Source organism: Chiloscyllium plagiosum, chromosome 4 (genome assembly GCF_004010195.1).
Source record: "Chiloscyllium plagiosum isolate BGI_BamShark_2017 chromosome 4, ASM401019v2, whole genome shotgun sequence".
Taxonomy (NCBI): Eukaryota; Metazoa; Chordata; class Chondrichthyes; order Orectolobiformes; family Hemiscylliidae; genus Chiloscyllium; species Chiloscyllium plagiosum.
In genome coordinates this window covers 100,776,945-100,797,685 of record NC_057713.1, presented here as the reverse complement: position 1 = coordinate 100,797,685, position 20,741 = coordinate 100,776,945, and the positions used below count along the sequence as shown (strand labels likewise).

At 42.8% G+C, this 20,741-nt stretch overlaps 1 protein-coding gene across 1 annotated transcript in view; it reads right to left on the bottom strand.

The window, feature by feature from the left end:
- LOC122549503 (fibrocystin-L-like) overlaps nt 1-20,741 on the bottom strand; it is a 218,614-nt gene that overhangs the window by 92,872 nt on the left and 105,001 nt on the right. The window contains exons 38-43 of the mRNA XM_043689363.1: nt 13,325-14,312; nt 9,924-10,172; nt 8,704-8,853; nt 5,232-5,406; nt 3,119-3,275; nt 2,251-2,407 (exon numbers count right to left, since the gene is read on the bottom strand). Coding sequence (XP_043545298.1) covers nt 2,251-2,407; nt 3,119-3,275; nt 5,232-5,406; nt 8,704-8,853; nt 9,924-10,172; nt 13,325-14,312 — 1,876 coding nt within the window. The remainder of the gene's footprint in view (nt 1-2,250; nt 2,408-3,118; nt 3,276-5,231; nt 5,407-8,703; nt 8,854-9,923; nt 10,173-13,324; nt 14,313-20,741) is intronic.

Genomic DNA, 20,741 nt, shown 5'->3' with positions numbered 1-20,741 from the left:
GTGATAACACTGGAGAGGATGCAGAAGAGATTTACCAGGATGTTTCCTGGGCTGGAGAGTTTCAGTTATGAAGAGAGATTAGATAGACTGAGGTTGTTTTCCTTAGTATACAAGCAGGAGGCTGGAAGAACACAGCAATCCAACAGCATCAGGAGGTGGAGAAGTCAACATTTTGAGTATAACCCTTCTTCAGGGCTAGGAGAGGAGGTGAGGGGAGCTGCAGACAAGGTGGGGATGGGGATGGGGAACCGCTGGGGGCTTTGGGTAGGGAGTGGATCGGACAGGTGAGGTAGTGATGGGTGAACACAGGTACAGGGTACAGCTTGGTTGATCAATGGGAGGAATGAATCTGATTGGTGGCTGGAAGGAAGGGTCACTAAGTGGAATGGAAGGGAGGAGGAAGGCCTGGCAAGGGAATGGGGGGATATGAAGGGAGGTTATTTGAAATTGGAGAATCACTGTTAGTCCTCAGCTCTATAGACTGCCCAGGTGGAAGATGTGGCATTCCAGCATCTGCAGTTTCTTGAGAGGGAACATGATTGAGATGTATAAAATTATGAAGTTAGAGACAGAGTAGCTAGGAAGAAACATTTTCCTTTGAAGGAGGAATAATGAGTAAGGCACAGATTTAAGGAAAGGGGCAGGAGGTTTAGAAGGGATGAGAAGAAAAAGCTTTTCACCCAGAGGGTGGTAGGAATCCAGCACGTATTGACTGTAAGAATGGTGACAATAGAAACCTTCAGAATACTTAAAAATATTTAGATGTGCACTTGTGATGCCAAGGCATAGAAGGGTGGCATGGTGGCTCAGTAGTTAGCACTGCTGTCTCACAGCACCAGGGACCCAGGTTCGAATCCATCCTCAGGTGACTGTCTGTGTGGAGTTTGCACATTCTCCCTGTGTCTGTATGGATATCCTCTGGGTGTTTTTGTTTCCTTCCACAGTCCAAAGATGTGCAGGTGATGCTGGATTGGCCATGTTAAATTGCCCATAATGAGTAGAGATGTGCTGATTCAGTGGGTTAATCTTTGGGAAATGCAGTGGGTCTGGGTGGGATGTTCTTTGGAGGGTCAATGTGGACTCGATGGACTGAATGGCCTGCTTCCTCCCCGTAGGGATTTCTATCCCATAAGGCTATGGATCAAGTGCTGGAAAGTAGGAATAGGTGGTTGTTTGTGACCAGCATGGACGCAGTAGGCTGAAGAGCATTTATTGGTACTGTAGGTCTCTTTGCATCTATGACTAGCTTCTGGTCTGTCCACCACATATCACTACAGTCACTCTTTGAGATACAAATCTACAGGTAAGCACAGGACTAGTGCTTTGTTTCATCACCACATGTTGAAAGTGCAAAGTGGAGAGTGAGTTTGGAGCCCTACCTTCTCTCACTCTCAGTTTCCTGTGACTAGTAACACAAAGGCAAGCCTACAATCATACACATGAAGCCAGGATGAACAGGAACTCTCCAGCTGCATCCTGCATCTGATTGAGAATCCTCTCCCTTCAATATCCTGCAGACAGCTGTTGGTGAGACACAGGTTCAACATTCACTCTTAAAAAAAAGTTAAGCTGTCTGAGGTAACAGCACAGCTGCAGGCAATTTTCATGGCTGGTGGGCGGGGGGGGCGTGGGGTGGGGTGGGGAATGCCACAGTGGTAATGTTCCTAACTCTGGGCCAGAAGAGTCTGGTTCAAGTCTCACTTATTCCAGAGGTTTGTCATAACATGTCTGAAAATGTTGATTAAAATATCCACATGGGCATTGCTTCCATTTCTAGTACGAAAACGTGGTTTAACATCTTCCGCATTTCCCCTAATGCACACCCCATTCCCCATGTGGGGCCTTCCAACATTTCCACCTTGTAGAATTCAGTACAAAACAGAGGATATTTAAGGGCAGTTAAAAATAAAATCAATTATCTCAGTTCTAACAGAACAGAACGAACCAAACCCGTGAGTTCAATTATCTGCAGTTTCCTTCTGGATGTCTTTGGGTTCTTTACATTTGGATTGCTCATTACACTTTTTGCATAGGACCTTCACAAATGGATGAGAATGGAGACTTCAATCCAACAGAAACGATCGCCCAAATGGCCTTTTTCTGTGGTGTAACCATTTCATTAACTTGATGTGTAAAGGTGAGTCCAATGTGCTAATGCTTTGTGTAGCATAGTCTTTCTCAGTATCAGACCTTGCTCCCTGGGCCGTGCAGTGATACTCTGATTCCTTAATGAGGTTTTAGTGTAATTACCTTGAATGACAAGCATCTTCAGGACAGGGGTACTTTGGTCCAGGAGTATAGTCTGCCCTCTGGTGATAACGACAAGTGAGCCTGCCTCAGGAGGTGTGTCACCTCCCCATGTGTAACGTGAGGACCAGACATCAATGTAGTTGAAATCTGCATTGTCCTGAAACAAAGAACATTCTGGTTGAATACAGACAATTCTAATGGCCCTGTACTGTTTCCTGAAATATAGGTATACCTTTTACAAAATCACTTCAATCAGAGCATTTTTTCAGACAAAGTTTATGAATAGAGACTTTGACAGTTCCTATAGGTATCCGACCCCTCAACTTGACAGGTTTACCCAAAATCAAGTGTAATTTCAGTGTAAATGGAGAAATCGCTTTGTCCTCCACTTTCATCCTTAGCACTGCCCACACATTTTTATATGGGACAAGGTCACTAATTCTGTAGTCAAAGGAAATGTAAAAATAAACACATAAGCGCTTCGAAAGCTCTTCCAGTTCTAATTCTGATGGCACTGGAGAATGGAGACTTGCTACACTTTTTACTGCACTCCTGTACCTGAGTACAGGTGATAATAAAACCTATTTCTAATGCCAGCCATATCTACCTCTTCAAACCTCAATGTGTGGAGTCTCCAGGGCAATCCTGGAGGGTTGGCAACTCATGTCTCAGTTTGAAGGTTGAATCATCTTCTGCCAAGAATTAATCCCAGACCCGGAACAGAGCCCAGAATTTAGAAAGGTACTACGCTGCTATCTAGCTGATGTCACAGTTTCCGATCCCCAGCACCAAAATATCCATCACTTTGCCCCAAGAAGACAAACTCCATCAGCCAGATCTCAAGCCTTGGGAACACACATTCTCTTACCAGCTTGGCGATGCCATTTCCCCGTACGTTCACGATAACTTTAGTTTGTTGTGATGGAAAATGTGCGCCGGTAACACACACAATGTTGGTTTCATTCACAGACTGGATCTCACAGGGAGTTTCAGCTATAATGACATTATTCTCACTTATGTCTGAACTGAGAGGATAAACAAAACATTGTTAGAGAATTATATCTTTCTGGCAAGTGACATTCACCCTTTCTACAGCAGAGTTACATTGACATCAGGTATTTGACATTATACACAGATAACATACATTAAAACAGCTTTCCATCCTTTATCCGTTTTGTTTTTATTCATGAAGTGGTATTGTTGATTTTAGAGATACTTTTGAATGCAAACATTTTAATTTTTATTTAAGATTTTTCAACTGTTATGTGGATTTCCTTTAAACTGTCTGTCTGGATCATGAGAACAAATAAAGGACTGGCTAAGTTGGAATTTCTGCAGATGTTACGTTGATATGCAATATTTTTGCTTTGTTTCCAAACCAATGGTGAAAGCGTAGGAATTTAGGAATTGTCAGAGGAAAACAGACCAGGAAGAACTTCGTTTATCTTCTCCCAACCAGGTGGTCACTGATGTAATGATAAGTGATGATTCTGCTTCAATTAGTCTATTACCCACCCAGGCATGAGCTGAGGAGATCTCCAGTTTTGGAACCATAGCTCCAAAGTCACCCCATTTTGCCTGAACAAAGCTACAATCACTGTATGTCATGTCTCAAATAATGTACGTTGTGTGCATAGAAACTCTTTCCAGACTTTAAATTTATTGCCTTTGTTCAATAATAGAATGAGAGTGTGACTGGAAAGGCCAACCTTTGTTGTCCTTGAATAGAAATTTTTTAGGTCATTAGAAGTTAGCAATATTGCTGAGAGTCTGGAGTCACTTTTGTCCAGACCAGGTGAGGATAGCAGGTTTCCTTCCCTAAAGAACATTGGTGGACCCTTTGCGTTTCTACAACAATCAATGATTATCATCTTGGTCATAACTGCGGCTACAATGCAGATTTATTAATTGAATTTAAATTGCACTCTATGCTGTTGGGTCTCTGAATTACTAGTCTAGTTACATTACCACAACACCATTGCTTCCTCTTTAGTAATCTACCATTAAATTCTCACTGATATCTTAAATTAAACTTATAGGTGGAGGACACTTGTTCCCTTGTTTGGAGAGTGACATGACTGGCAGTATATTTCTGACCTGTGGTCCGTCATCACTCCAAATTGGAATCTTGAAGAATGAGATGTAATGCTATTAGTCTGACAATGCACACTCTGAGGTATCAGGTAGCAAGTTGGAAGTGCACCTCAGTGAGGAATCACTGAATTCTGGGAGGGGTGCCTGAGGCATGGTGACCCTCAGAATAAACTCACCACCAGTTCTCTCTCTCTCTATCTCTCTCTCTTCATCTTTCTAATGAGAGAGCAGCCCCATGATCCTCTGGGACTATCGTGACTTTACCCAAAACTACACCACCATGTTGTCACTTCTGCAAGGTCTGTCCTGTCAATGGGATGGAAGGTTTACAAATATAGGGATTTCTGCAGCATTATCTGTTGGGTGCTGATTTATTGAGTATGACTATGTTAAGCTTTTGCTGGACTAGTCTGTGGGACAGCTCTCCCAATGTTTGCACAAGTTTCTCATGTTTTGAGAATGAGGAATTGGCAAAAGCTGTGTTTGCTGTTTTTGTTCAGTGTGTCTACATCATTGTTGGGTGGTCTGTCCACTTTCATTCCCTTGCTTTGTGGTAGCTTGATAGAAGTGAGGATAGATATGTTATGGTTCTAGAGTCACAGATCAGACCAAGTAAGTTAACAGATGTGTTTTTTGTGACAGATGACAATGCTCATCATTTAGTTAGCCTTTAATTCAAGATATTGATCGAATATAAATGTCATTACCTGTAATGGTGGGTTCTGAACCCATGTGCCTGGGTGTCAGCCTGGGGTTATGGATTACCAGGCCATTGACATTACCCCTGCACTTCCACTCCATGCTTATGAGCATTTAATATAAAAATCTGTTTTTAGTTATAATTAGCAGTAATGGTTACTGCGAGTGTGATGGAGGTCTTAACTCACCAGAAACCTGACCCTGTAATGGTCAGCTTGGTGCCTCCCCCAGTTCCTCCTCTCCTGGGGTTAATGGTTGTAATTACGGGGGTCAAAGCTGATAGGTAGGTGAAGCCATTGGACACTTTGCTTGAATCATTACCGTTTACAACAACCACGTCACACGCCAGCTCAGGGTCAGTACCTGCGCAAGGAAGTGTTAAAAATGGATAAATTCACAAGTTTCCAAGGCAGCAACTGGTGGTAACTCTTAAGACACATTTTCTTTTAAAAATGTATTTGGCTGATCTCCACAATACAATTGGAGGTTTGTTTGGATATTTGGGACCATGATTCAAGTTGAAAGGCCTAGTAGTTTTTATTTGCCATATCTCACCAAACCTGCCTTATTAATTGACATTTCAGCCCTTACGGTGAGAATCATATCTGATTTCCATCACATCTACCCCATATCATTTGTGAAGCAACTCATCATGCACGGAGATCCCAGAATTCACCGCATCTCTAGCTTTGGCAACATATTTATAAACCTATTTTGCGCATTCAGGCAAGCAATGGCACAGTTTCTGGTATTTGTCCTGGACGTGGCAGACAAGAGAATATTGGCATCTAGCATTGCAGTCGGTAACCTGGAGGTCCTGTTGAATGGACTGGTACAAACGCAGGACTTCTTCATCCCCAGCACCAACAATGCAGCCTACGACACCATATTATGTCACCCCAAGGTTTTCACTCAGGTTAAAGAGTGTCAGCCATCTGGAGGAGTGCCCTGTTCTGTAGGAAGAAGGTCAATGCTCTTATCTACTCTGTCAATACAAGTGTCACCATTTATTTCTGCTACCTCATACTTACTCAGTATCCTCAATTGGATTTGCCTGTTACTGTCTCATATTCTACTACTCTCACTATTGCCTGTAACATTTCTTCACTGATCTTCACCCACCGCAATCTGAAATACCACTCACTCTGTGAGCCCTTTGCAATACCTACCCACTCGCTTGTTACATCTCCCATTCTCTGGTCAGCATGGATGGGTTGGACCGAAGGGTCTGTTTCCATGCTGTACATCTCTATGACTCTATAATAATAGATGCACCTTCCACTTTAATCTTCCAGAATATTTGCCACTTTCTTATTTCCAAGAGCAAAACAGCCTAAAATAAATATGAACATTCAAGACAGATGGTGTGCTGCCAGTCTTTTGGATATGTCCCCTTTATCAGCAGAAGATCATTATTCTGACTGTCCTGAGCAGTACCTGGACTCATTTTGGAGGCTGCCCTTACTGTGCCAGGATACCCTGAGCAAAGGATGCCCTGCCCCCATGACTGAACTGATGCCTGCAGACAACTGTAACAAGCTTGCTAGCTTTGTGTTTGTACTAAATGACAGGGAAAGACAGGAGTAATATGATTCTTGTATTCCTGGCTGAGGGGTCAAAACTCAAAAACGGCAGGCAAGGAACTGCATGGCAGGGATGCTGAGAGTATCCAGGTCGGGTCAAAATGAGTGAGCACTATGACAACAGCAAAGAGCTGTTACAACACAGCAGTGAACCCCTCTGCTAATTAAACCAACACCCAGAAAAGCTCACCTCGCTTCGCCTCATAATCTGTTCAAATATGAGTGACAGAGAACTCCCAAATTCCACTATTTAAAGAAATAACATCAATTTACTTTTTAACTAAGAGTGAACATTAAACAACAACCATTCACAACTCTAAGCCCCCCTTTCTCTTAACTGTTCATTATCTGCCTCCAATTCTATAACAATATGCTGTTCCAATAAGACACTTATTAAAATTACATCAGCTTAATTTCAAATCCACAGAGCCAGTGTCATCTTCTGTGACTTCACTCTTCTGGCTGCTGAATTCCCTGGGTCGTCTTCTTTCTTTTTACTGTGAGTATGTTTCATATGAAAAGGTACCTTTGATAGAGAGTGTTTCCTAATTTCTAGTTTATATTTCAATGGCAGTTATTCTCTCTCTAATTTTCAAAATGTCTGCATTTTTATATCCTCAGCATTGGATTGTCTCATTGGTTTGAAGTTGGCAAAACAATAAATTCAAACATGATTGGGTTTTAGTATCTTGGGGCGTAATTCAAACAGATTGGTTAAATTTGAATTGTTGTCAATACAGGAACCAAAACTCAAGTATCCATTTCACAGCCAAATGTTACAGATTTTCAAATTTCTAGTATACTCTGAGGCTGCTATCTAGTCATATGCACAGGTGCTTGTAATCTCTCAGCTCAGAACAGCATTCACTCTCTCTTACGCCTTCAACTTCATAACAGAGCCCAGAATTGCAGTCTGGTTCAGTCCACAAACTGAGTGTTTTTCCTTGAGCACAAAGTCTTTTCTGTAGCATTATCATGATAATAGCTGATGTAGCCCAAGGTGCAGCTTTGAAGTACATAAACATCTGATGAGAGAGATTAGAGGTATGCCAAGACAGTTCACAGAGTTTATGGATACCAATGTCCATGGGTGTGGGGTTTGTATGGCTGGTGCCCATGGAACTTGTCCAAGATGTTAGTGCTCAGGGCCAACATAGAGGTCTTTTAAAGCAAGTGATGTGTAAAGCCTACCAAGAACCTACTCTGGCTTCTATGTCATGTTTTTCTGATGGCAAGTTTGTATGATGAGTTGGTAAGATCACAATCCATGGAGAGTTGGCTGTTAACAAGGTGTTTAACAAGAAATAATGAGTATCAATGAGGAACTCACTGCTGTCTAGTGAGAATCTTGCCATGCTGCTTGAGAAAAGAGTACAAGATGCAACTGGATGATCTTGATGTCAAATTGGATTGCTGAAAGTTTCACCTAACTCATCTCACTATATTCTGTTAAATTTCTGCCCACTTTTTGATTTTGTTTTCATGTTTTTAATACTTATATTTATTATTTCTAAAAATATTGGAAAAATGAGAGTCAAGAAATCTCCAATCATTTGGAAACATTTTTTCAATATCCAACTGGGTGTTAGATGTTAGTTTGCTGACAGGATGGCCAAGTACAACAATCAATGGCAAGTGTGTGGGGGTGAAGAATCGGAAGTGAGAAGTCATGGGATGAAGGCTCCATTTGTATTTCCAATCATAGTTGGCCACCCTATCATGGAGTCAAAAAGTATGGCATTGGAAAAGCACAGCAGTCAGGCAATATCCAAGCAGCAGGAGAGTTAATGTTTTGGGCATAAGCTCTTCATTAGGAATGAAGAAGGGCTTGTGCCCAAAACATCAACTTCATGCTCCTTGGATGCTGCCTGACCTGTTGTGCTTTTCTAGCGCCATACTTTTTGACTCTGACTCTCCAGCATCTGCAATCCTCACTTCCTCCCACCCTATCATCGAGATTATTACAGCACCAAAAGGGCTGAAGGAGTGATACAACCCACCTTCTGTGAAAAAGCCTGTTTCTTGTGGTCGGTCTCCTCACTTCACAATAAGAAATCAAATATTGACTGATACTCACCATTATGCAGTGGCACCTGACAGTACAGAATTCTGGAAGTGGAGGCTGATGGCATCTTCTTGCATTCACCATCACACACAAACACTTTGGATTTTTCTTGGTCGAATCCAATGCCCGTTATTGTTAGTAATGCACCACCACCAAAGCTTCCTGTATATGAGAGGAAACAAAATTAAAATCTAATTAACACTTGTAGGTGCGTGATGTAATGTGATTTCAATGTCTTTGAACCTAGGATTCATTTACTGTCATTTTAATTAATTCAAACATTTGGGATAGGTTATGTATTTGGGTTATAAATGGTAGTGTCTGTTCTGAACTCTGGAGGCATGTCTCTTCCTGTAGGAGCTCCTGCAGGAGTTGAGTCTGTTCTTACATATGGCATCATCAGTGTGTGTTCATCTTTTCAACAGAGGGCTGTGAAAGTTGGACCATTGAACATTTAAAGCTGTGATAGATGGATTTTTGATCGAGAAGATAATCAGAAGTTAAGGGGTACAGGCAGGAAAGTGAAGTTAAGGCTACAATCAGATCAAACTTGGCTGAGTAAACACTTAGCCTATGGAAGAAATAAGCAGAATGTGAGGCTTCTCTCCTTAGAACAGGGCCATGAAGATGAAATCTGGCACTCTGTCCCAAGAGACATCAGCTAAACTAACAGACTGAGGATCAAAACAACACTCTTGCAGGTCTGTGTCTCTCAGAAATAGTTTATACATTGATTAATTAAAATATCTCATTAGTGATTTTTTTCTCCATTTTCAGGACATAGGCATTAGTGGCATTTACAACCCATCCCTAAATTTCTCTCAAGGGTAGAGGTACAACTGAGTGATTCAATAGAATAAATCTGAGCACAGTCTGAAGTCAACCACATTGATGAGGAACATGAGTCATGAGTCACCTGTAGGTCCAGACCAGGTAAGGAGGACAGATGTCCTTTCGTAAAGTATGCTGAGGAAGCAGATTGGGTTGTATTCCAACCCAACAGCTTCAAAATCACTGTCACCAGGACAGTTTTATCTGAATAAATTTGTTAAACTGAAAGTTAACTCTCTGATTGCACTGGGACTCAAACCCAGCTTCCATGGGTTATTAGCCCTGGAATAAAACAACTACACTATCCCACCCTTCCACAATGAAACATTTCAATCCAATTATTTTCTTGTCTCCATAAAAGTACCAAAGAAATTTGAAGAAAATTGAAACTCTGTACTTACCTTCAGTTGGAAAGATACTGTTTATATTGAGTTCGTATTGAAAAGACAGATCAGACAATGCGTATCCCCACCTCTCGTGTTTCAGAAAAATAGGGAATGTGCCACCAGCATGATGTCCCACAATGCACTGAACGCAACTGTCATTCATCATGGTCACTTTACACAAGACATTGTCTATTGAGACAGTGATGTTAGAGGCAGAAGATCCAAATCCCGACCCAATGATGGTGATTGTTGATTCACTTACACCTAAAAACAATAGGGAAAGAATTCTGAGAATCTTTAGGCTGTTGATGTATTTCAGGGGATATGTGTGAGGGAGAACACAGTGGAATGAAATGCTAATAGATGAGATGGAATTGGTTGTTATGAGGTTTGTATGGAGCTTATTCACCAGTGGACTGGATGGCCAGTTTCGGTGATGCAAATTCTATTTACTTTTTTGCCAACCATAGAATCCTTCAAGATATTTGCACTTCTCCAAATCTAACCTCTTGCACAGGCAATTGCTTGATAGTACAGAATTCAAATATTGTTAAACAGACACAAAATTTAGGTTTTTCATCAGATACTCATCAGATCTGATAAGCAAGAAACCAAATTTAGAAAAGGAACATCAATTCATATAGAATGAGAACAGGATGCTGATTGATTTGAGCATTACTGGCATGGAGTTACAGCATGGCATGTTAACTGTCAATCTTAGCTGATTTAACTGAGGCCAGGTGGGTAGACTCCATTTGGTCAGGCCATTGCCCTGGGAAATGTAGCAGGGATTGGCAGTCTCGATAATCTTTTCCACAATGTTAAAGGTGCAATGTATGAACATATCTTTTTGCCTACAAAGAATAGGTCTTGTATGTGAATACCTATAGCTTCCACCATACACAAATGAATCACATAAGCCAGGTTTCATAATTTGGTTTCCAGTATAACTCCTAGCATAGTCAGGATTATTTGAATAATGTGTAATGTGGTATATGAGTTTCATTGACAATGTGATGCCAAGGATGTAGACTGAACAGCTCATGGGCTCTTAGATCATGTCAAATAACTTGACCCTTTGACTGTTCATAGCAGGCAGTATATGTGTGAAAGGGACTGTCCATGCTAAAGGGAATCATGATATTGTACAGTATAGAGAGGCCCTTCAGCCCACTGAGTCAAGACCACAAAAAATATACCTATACTAGTCCCACTTTCCTGCATTAGGCCCATTGTCATGAATGTTATGACACTTCAAATGTTCATTCAAATATTTTTAAAAGCCTGTGAGGTGTTCTCCCTCAGCTACCCTCCCAGCCAATGCATTATATTCCCTCAGCACTCTCTGGGTGAAAAAGGTTTTCCTCAAATCCCCTCTAAATTTCTTGTCTTTTGCTTTAAAATTATACTCCCTTGTTATTGATACATCAACTAAAGAGAACAGCTACTTTCTGTTCACCCTGTCCATGCCCCTGATAATCTTATACTCCTTAATCATGTCCCCCAACAACCTTCCCTTCTCCAAAGAAAACAATCCAAGTTTATCCAGTTTTCCTTCATAGCTAAGGTGCTCCATCCCAGTCATCTTGGTGAATCTCTGTTGCATCTCTTTCAGTGCAATCACATCCATCCTATATATGGTGGCCTGGACAAGACACGGTACTCCAGCTGTGGTCTAACCAAAATGTTCTGTAAGCTCCAACCTAACTTCCATGCTCTTATAAACCATGCCGCAACCGATAAAGTTACGTGTCCCTCATAAGTTCTTTACTATAATGTTAACCTGTCTTGCCACTTCAGGGACCTGTGGACAAGCACCCGAACAACTGTTTCTCTGAGCTTTCTAGCTTCTGGCCATTCGTTGAGTACTCCCTTGTCTTGTTCCTTCTTTAAAGGTGCACCACCTCATATTTATCAGGGTTATAGTCCATCTGCCAATGATCTAACCATTCTGTTTATAACCTCCTGTAACCCAACACATTATTCCTTACCGTCAACCATCTGACCAATCTTGTGTCATTGGTAAATTTACATATTGTCTCCGCCTCTACCCCCTGCATTCACACCTACATCACGAAGAATAACAGACCCAGCAGAGATCCCTGTGCTAAGACACTACGCACAGGGCTTCAATTACATAAACAATCTTCGATCGCCACCTTCTTTCTCCTGTCACTGAGTCAATTTTGGATCTAACATGCCAAGTTACTCTTCATCCCGTGAGCTTTTAACTTTTTTTAAAATCAGTTTTCCATGTAGGATCATGTCAAAGGCCTGGCTGAAATCAATAAAAACTGGGGGTGAGTCAGTGGTTAGCACTGCTGCCTCACTGGCAGGGCCCCAGGTTTGATGAGACTGTCTGTATGGAGTTTGCACATTTCCCCCCGTATCTGCGCGGGATTCCTCCGGGTGCTCCGGTTTCCTCCCACAATCCAAAGATGTGCAGATCAGGTGAATTGGCCATGCTAAATTGTTCATAGTGTTAGGTGTATTAGGATAGGGAAATGGGTCTGGGTGGGTGACTGTTCGAAGGGTTGGTGTGGACTTGTTGGGCCAAATGGCCTGTTTCCACATTGTAGGGAATCTAATCTCCATCAACTGCTCGATTCTCATTCAAACACTTGGTCACCTCCTTTAAAAATTTCACTAGATTTGTTCGGCATAACCTCCCTTTGACAAAGGTACGGTGTGTCCATTTTAAAGTGATCACTCATGTGAAAGAGAAAGTTATTATGAATGAAAGCCTTCCTGGTAAAGTGTGTAATAATGTTAGAGTAAGCGTGGTGTTAAAGCCAGGGCCCACATTCAGGTGAGGGCCCATTTAAAGACAGTGTTTGTGGTACAGTAAGGAATTGGAATTTTTGCCCTCGCTACCCCATAGCTCCAACCAACACCATGTGTGCAAAAGTGTATGTTACCATCACAACTGAGAGTTGCTGTTGTGTCCCTGGCCCACGAGTTGGTTCAATCAACTGGATGGTTAGTGTGGATCAAATTGGTGTCAACAGCATTGGGCTTAATCCTATTCTGACTGGGGTAGATTTGAGGCCTGACTTGTTGCCTTGCCCAGTATGGAGATGGTAGTGCTGTGTCAGGCCTGACTGCTGGGAGTTGGAGTAGAAGAATTAAAGACAATCTTAACGTGAGGAGTCTTTGTGTTCGAGGGAGAATTCACATCAGGGAGAGAGTTTGTGTGAGAGGGAGCGCTTGTGCTAGTGTGTGTGTTGGTATTAGGTGTGTGTTGATGGAAGAGGGAGTGTTCATGTTAGAACTGTTTGCATTAGGAGTGTTTATTTTAGTGGGAGTGTTAGTGCGAGGGCAAGTGTTGTCGCGAGTTTTAGAAGCACCCTTGGTTTTGGGATTAGGGAATTACTTCAGAAACATAGCATGGAGATCAAGTTCTAACAACTACTTACCTGTTACTGGAGATACAGCTAGAACTTCTGGAGTCTCTGTTTGGTTGTAGGTAAAGTTAAGGACAGGATACATTGTAGAACGAACAGTAATCTTTACATCGACAGTGCCTGGGGGACCAGCGGGAGTGATGCACTTAACTTCACCTGGAGTGACCGAAAGAAGGTGGCATGGAGATCTGTGAACCATCACAATGGTTTCATCCTGGATAAAACCATTTCCTGTTATTAACAATGTGGTACCACCATGGATACCTCCTGATGCTGGAGAGAGGGAAGCTCTGGCAGCACTGGTGATGGAAATCCCTCTTAGTGACAGACCTTTACTTAATGTTAAAACCCTGAGTGTGTGTTTGCCAACAGGCACGGGGCCTACTGTGCAGTTCATGCTGATGTCTGAAACATCATTTGGAACAAAACTGGCATTTCCTATATGGACGAAAGCCTCATCCACACTGTTCCCAAATCCACTGCCACTTATAGTAAGCTCTGTGTAAACTGTAGTCAGGAGTGTAGAAGACACATTCAGTATGATTGGTGCTGCACTCTCTGTGTAGGAATAGTCACAGGTGCCACTACACACCGCTGGGATGCCATGGACAGAAAGTGTGACAATCCCAGTAGAGGCAATAGAAGCTGAAGAGTCACAGATGACATGTGTGCAGTTTGCAGAAACCAGCGTGCAAAGCACATTGGCTAACTGGACCCTGACAGCGCTCAGGTCAGCTCCAAATCCTGACCCAGTGATGGTTACTCTGGTCTTTCCCATTGTGGACCCAACATTGGGGCTAACATCATCAATGTGAGGAAGCAGCACAAAACGACGACTCAATTCATTGGTTACTGTATTGATAGCTGTGCCGAGGTTATGGACTGTCACGGACACCAGAGCTGCAATGCCAATATCCATCGCTCCCTCAGGATCTATCTGACATAGAAGTTCATTCTCCGTGCTACTTTCAACGACACATGGATGTATTCCAACTCTCACCTGAAACAGAACAAAACATCAGAATGAGAATGTCTGCTGGCCAGCAATCAACTGATTTTATACCTGTAGACATGACACAATACTAGCTACTTGTAATCAACAATACTGGTAGTTCAGAGTGGAGAAACAATTTAAAAACTAGCAGAGACAGAGGGGAAAAGATACCAACTGAAGATAAATATGAAGCATGAAGATTTTTCAATAGTACAACATGATGACAGGACTGAGAACCATTAGTGGTACAAACACTTGCATTTGTACAGCACTTCTGATGTAGAAGAGCATCACACAGCTGGAACTGAGGGAGCACAACATTCAGAAGGTCCTCTGCAAAAAAAAGTCCCAAATAAAAGCAAAGATGAATGTGAAGAAAGTTAATATCACGCTAAATACATTCAAATGCAAAATAAATTTCAAGGACATTTATACCAGGCACAAGGAAGGAAAATTGTGAGCCAGTAACACAACTGATTCAACCAATAGGTGTGGAGCTCGTGCTGAGTGAGGTAGGCTACCACAGTGTTCAAAAGACACTGTGTTACTGCAATTTCAGGTTAAACAATGCAAATTGATTATTAGTGCTAGCCTAAGGGCTTGGAGACCTGGCGTGGAAAAAGATGAGGACAATGTTCCATTATCCTTGCAACTTCTTCGAGGAAGTGATAAACCAAGTAAACTGTGATGAGACCCCTGGTGTTTTGCACAAACTGCTAAGTTGTCAGCCCAGGGTCTGTGTTAGAAGCTTGAAAGCTCAAGACTTGTATTGGAGACTTGGGTGGCAATTGTCCTCTCACTGGAGGTGATGAGGACAAACAAATTGGGCATTTAGCACCATACGAGTGCCAGCTAATGACCATCTCCAATAATAGTAATTCTAACCACTGACCCTTAACATTCAATAGTGTTAATATTACTGAATCCCCTACTGTTTACATACTTAGGGTTAGCATTGATGTGAAACTCAACTGGGCAGGTCAGAGTCTCGGAGTACCTTGGTGAGTCATTCTCTTCCTTACTCTCCAAAGACTATCCATATTTAGAAGACACAAGTCAAGTGTATAATAGAATACTCCCCACCTATCTGGATGGGTTCAGCTCCAAAAACACTCAAGAGGTTTGACATCATCCAGGATAAAGCTGCCCAATCGATTGGCATCACGTCCAAATTTTTGTGTTCTTTCCACCACTGATGCTCAGCGTCAGCAGTGTGTACTATCTACAATTTGCACTGCAGCAATTCACTAACACTCCTTAGACCTAACCTTCCAAACCCATGACCATTTCAATCTAGAAAGACAAGGGCATCAGTGACATGGGAATACCCCCTGCAAGTTCTCATCGAAGTGATTCACCATCCTGACTCGGAAATATACTGCCATTCCTTCAGAGTCACTGGGTCAAAATCTTAGAATTCACTCTCTAAGGGTAGTGTGAGTCAGCATGTTGACTGCAGCAGTTCACCAGCACCTCCTTTACTGCAGCTGGGGACAGGCAATAAATGCTGGCCAGCCAGCAATGATCATGTCTCATGAGTGAGTAAAACAAAACTGACTCTGTCGAGGTACTCACCACCTTTCTGCCATAGCAGTAAAAAAAAACTGCATGAGTATGTCCATTGGAGACTTTCATGTCTTTCAAGAAGTTAAGGGCCTAAGTTGTCAATTAAGGTCATTGAAGGGCCCCATTCTGTCACTGGCCCAATTACCAAACAGAAGCCAGGAAGCTGTGTACACCTGAAGCTGATTGCTCTTAGCTAACTGAGCAGGTTGGAACTGGGAACAAGTTGCTGAGACACAGGCACACAGAAAGAGGAAGATAAAGAAGGACTTACTATTGTTCTTGCCAGCAGAAGCTGCCTATTCTCTGAAGTAAAATACTGAGTTTAAACTTGAAGAAAACCTACAGCAGTTGCTCTAAGCTATGAATTTTAAACTGATACATTAGAGACATTTTGTTACAAATCAGTCATGTTGTACCTTTTACAAACCCATGGAAGCTTCCAGAGAAAGAATATGTTCAGTTGTCTATCAACAAAAGATGACCCTGAGCTTCCTGTTGCTTGCCACTTCAACACATGTTCGCTAACCAATGTCTCTGTCTTGGACTTGCTGCAGTGCTCCAGCTCAGCGCAATCTGGAAGATCAACATCTCATTTTTTTCCTTAGGGAACAACTCCAAGTCACCCTTTGTTTACATGTGTACAGTACATAGGCCTTGACCAGCTCACTCAGAGTCAGTCCCGAGAATGAAGAGACTGTCTGAATCTCCTGTTTGGCCCAAGACTAACAAAGGGCAAAAGTGAGGACTGCAGATGCTGGAAACCAGAGTTTAGATCAGAGTGGTGCTGGAAAAGCACAGCAGGTCAGGCAGCAGCAGAGAAACAGGGAAATCGATGTTTCGGGCAAAAGCCCTTCATCACTGCCTGACCTGCTGTGCTTTTCCAGCACCACTCTGTTCTCAACACAAGATTAACAAACCCATTCAAGAATCTCATAATCAATGAGATCCACCTGGCTTCATTCCAATCACTGCATTCTCCCCACCCAAAGTCCGGGGATGTAGACCTGTTCTTTCTCGTAGCTTCTCCTGGGACTTTTCTGCCCAAGTCCAGTTCCTCTGAGTTGGACACAGCTGGTGTGTACCGGACCGTAGTCTGTCTCTTGCGCCTGGAGCATCTCAGGAGAGTTCCCTCTTCTTCTTCAGGTGGTAATAGTATTGAGGCTGCATTCATCTCGGACTCTGAGGTTGCTTCAATGCTAGAAAGGAGTCACCCACAGTTTCTGACAGTCTTTCTGGCTGTTTTGAGACCCAGGTACATATTATTCCTGCCCCGTTTGTGAGGTAACAACTTTCAGGTAGTCCATATGTTTGTTGACGATTGCCTCACCTACCCAAACGTATGTCATGTGACGTGACTGCTTGTGGACCTCGACTCAACCCATGCAGGCCTATTTCCATGTTTTAGACACCAAACTGCGTCCCCTGACATAAAGTGTCCGTCTCGCTTAGGCATGTGGCTGGCGTGGGGTTTTTGCTGCCGTTTCACCCTCCACCACAGGTCTTGGAATGCCAGGATTAACCTGGTGTGGAGTCTTCCACCCATCAGCAACTGTGCTGGAGCTATTCCTGTGGTTGCGTGAGGGGCGGTGCTATAATAAAATAGGAACCTGGACAGTTTCATATCAAATGAAGCTGTAGATAATTTCTTTAAGTCTGCCTTCAATGTTTGAACCGCTCTTGTTGCCGGACCATTCAAATTTAGGAATTATTTGAATTTTTTGTCCCATTGTCCATGATCAATACTTCCAGGACAACGTTCGCAGCTTTTCAATCATCATCTTTGAGTTTGCCAAATAAACTCTATGCACTTATTGAACCACTTTGAATGGCCATCCGTAATGACCAGGAACATTGAGCCCACGAAAGGACCAAAACAGTCGATGTGCAACCGAGTCCAAGTTTTACCCAGCCATTTCCACGAATTTAGGGTCATTGCTGGTGGTAATTTTTGCAGTTGTTGGCACTCTAGGTATTACCCCACCAGCGCAGCTATATCGGCATCCGATCCTGGCCAACAGACATAACATTTTGCAATACCCCTGGATGACCCTGGTGTTCAGCCAGTACCTGCGGTGACTTTTCCTTGGGACAATCACACTTATTCCTCATAGTAATATGCCATCTTCTATAGTGATCTGGTCTTGCCAGGTCCAGAAAGGTTTCAATCTTGGTTGTGATGGCCCTTTTGTTGCCCCCATCACTACCAGCTGTTTTAGTTTTGTGTCCACAGATAGATATTGTCAGCAGTGACTGGAAGAGTGTCCAGAAAATATAAAACCAGAATGGACTCTACCAGGGAGGCCTCATCAGGAGGCAGCTTAAGGCATCTGCATGTGCCACTTGGCCTCCTGAATGATGTTCCAACTTGTAATTGTACACTCTAAGAATAAAGGCCCACCGCTGAATTCGACCTGAAGCTATCGGTAGCATGGCCATGTCCTTTTTAGGTAACCCGAGAAGGGGTTTATGATCCATCATCCCAAATCCATGTCCATAAAGGTATTGGTGGAACTTTATCACACCAATGGTGGCACGGTGGCACAGTAGTTAGCATTGCTACTTCACAGCACGAGGGATCCAGATTCGATTCCAACCTCGGGCAACTGTCTGTGTGGAGTTTGCACATTCTCCCAGTGTCTGTGTGGGTTTCCTCAGGTTTCCTCCCACAGTCTAAAGATGTGCAGGTTAAGTAAATTGGCCAAGCTAAATTACCCATAGTGTTCAGGGAGGTGTAGGTTAGGTGCATTAGTCAGGGGTAAATATAGGGTGGGGGAATGAGTCTGGGTGGGTTGCTCTTTGGAGGGTCAGTGTGGACTTGTTGGGTCGAAGGGCCTGTTTCCACACTATAGAGATTCTATGATTCAAAGATGACTGGCCAAACTTTCCTTCTCTATCTGGGCACGTTTACATTCAGCATCAGCTGAAGTCCAGGAAACATATGCTATCAGGCAATCCCTCCATTGAGCCACCAGTGATCCAATGCTACTCCAAAACTGTATGGGGAGGCATTGCATGTGAGCACAACCTTTCACTTGGGATCGTAGTGGACCATCACCTTAGATGACGATAGCTGCTTTTTCACTTCGCTAAAGGCTACTTCTTGACTATGAAACCTTCCAAGCCTGACACTTTTTCAATAGTAGGTATAAGGGAGACCAGGTTATACATTAATTTTCCGTAACAATTCACCAATGCAAGGAAAGACCTAAACTCCAACATCAATATGGGAACTGGAGCACTTTTGATCACGCTCACTTTATCTTCCAACAAGTGTAACCCAGTCTTGTCAACTCTGAAGCACAAGTAGGTCACTTGGTTTGCCTAGAACATACATTTTCTATTCTAAAGCTTATGCCTGCCTGGGAGAAACTTTTAAGGACCATGTCCAAGTTTTCCAAATGCTCCTTATTGGTCTTCCCAGTTAATCGCATGTCATCCAGATAAATGCAACCTGGAGTAGCCCTTGTCAAATATTCTCCATGGTCTACTGGAAAACGGTGCAGGCTAAAATTGCAGTCCTGTATATTGGTACAAACCTTTATGAGTATTAATTCTGGCATTCTTCTGGGACTCTTCATCTCGTCGCAATTGCAGGTATGCATGGCTTGTGCCCAGCGATGTGAAGGACAGCCCCCTTGCCTACAAGACCTCCAGAAGGACTGGGTATTTATCCAGCTGAGACAAACGGTTTACCATTTGCTCAAAACCTCACAAATGTGAACAGAGTCATTAGGCTTCACTATCACTATGATCAGTGGTACCCATTCTACACACTGCATTGGTTTGTGATTCCTTCACTTTCCAGCCTCCTGATTTCTGCCTCTACTTTTGCTTGTAAGGCAAATGACAACAGGTGGGTCTTGCAGAATTACAGAATTACTCCCTGGTCAATATGTAAGTGGTCTTAGCTCCTTTGATGGTTCTAGACCTTCCTGAAAAACTTTGTGTTTTTTTAATTAGGACTTCACTCAGGCAGCCACATTCTAGTTGAAAAATGTTGAACTCATCAAGATGAATCTTTCCCAACCAATTCTGCCCATCAAGCTTGGGCCCAAGCCTTTTACTACAATCAGTGGCAACTGCACTAATTGTTTCTCATAGGAGACTGGAACTGAGGCCATACCCTTAATCTGTAATGGATTTCTGGTATAGGTTCTCTGTCTGATTGAGGTCTTGTGCAAATTTAAAGTTTGGAGTCCAGAGCGAATCTGGTTAAAGACTGGTTCTGCAACACTGACATTGCTACGCTGGTATAGACCTCCATGAGAACTGGGCTACCATTTACCCAGACTTTTATTTTGATTAGTACTGATTTGAATGTTGCGAAGCAATTTAACTGTAGATGGACTTTCCAGGGTGTGTACTTTCCTGGAAACCAGCCTATGAGTTCTCTTACTCATAGGCCTCCCTTGCTGTCCCGAGTCCACAGACTAGCAGCAACTACAATGGCTGGTTGGCCTGGATCCTGAAGAACATTTCAGCTATTTGGCTAAGGCTCAGCTTTGTTTTGGGGACTTGCTGAGGGCTGGCCTAGGGTATCTCTGCTCAGGATAATCTAGAACATAGAACATAGAACAATACAGCACAGAACAGGCCCTTCGGCCCACGATGTTGTGCCGAACATTTGTCCTAGCTTAAGTACCTATCCAATTGCCGCTTAAAGGTCACCAATGATTCTGACTCTACCACTCCCACAGGCAGCACATTCCATGCCCCCACCACTCTCTGGGTAAAGAACCTACCCCTGACATCCCCCCTATACCTTCCACCCTTCACCTTAAATTTATGTACCCTTGTAACACTCTGTTGTACCCAGGTAAAAAGTCTCTGACTGTCTACTCTATCTATTCCCCTGATCATCTTATAAAC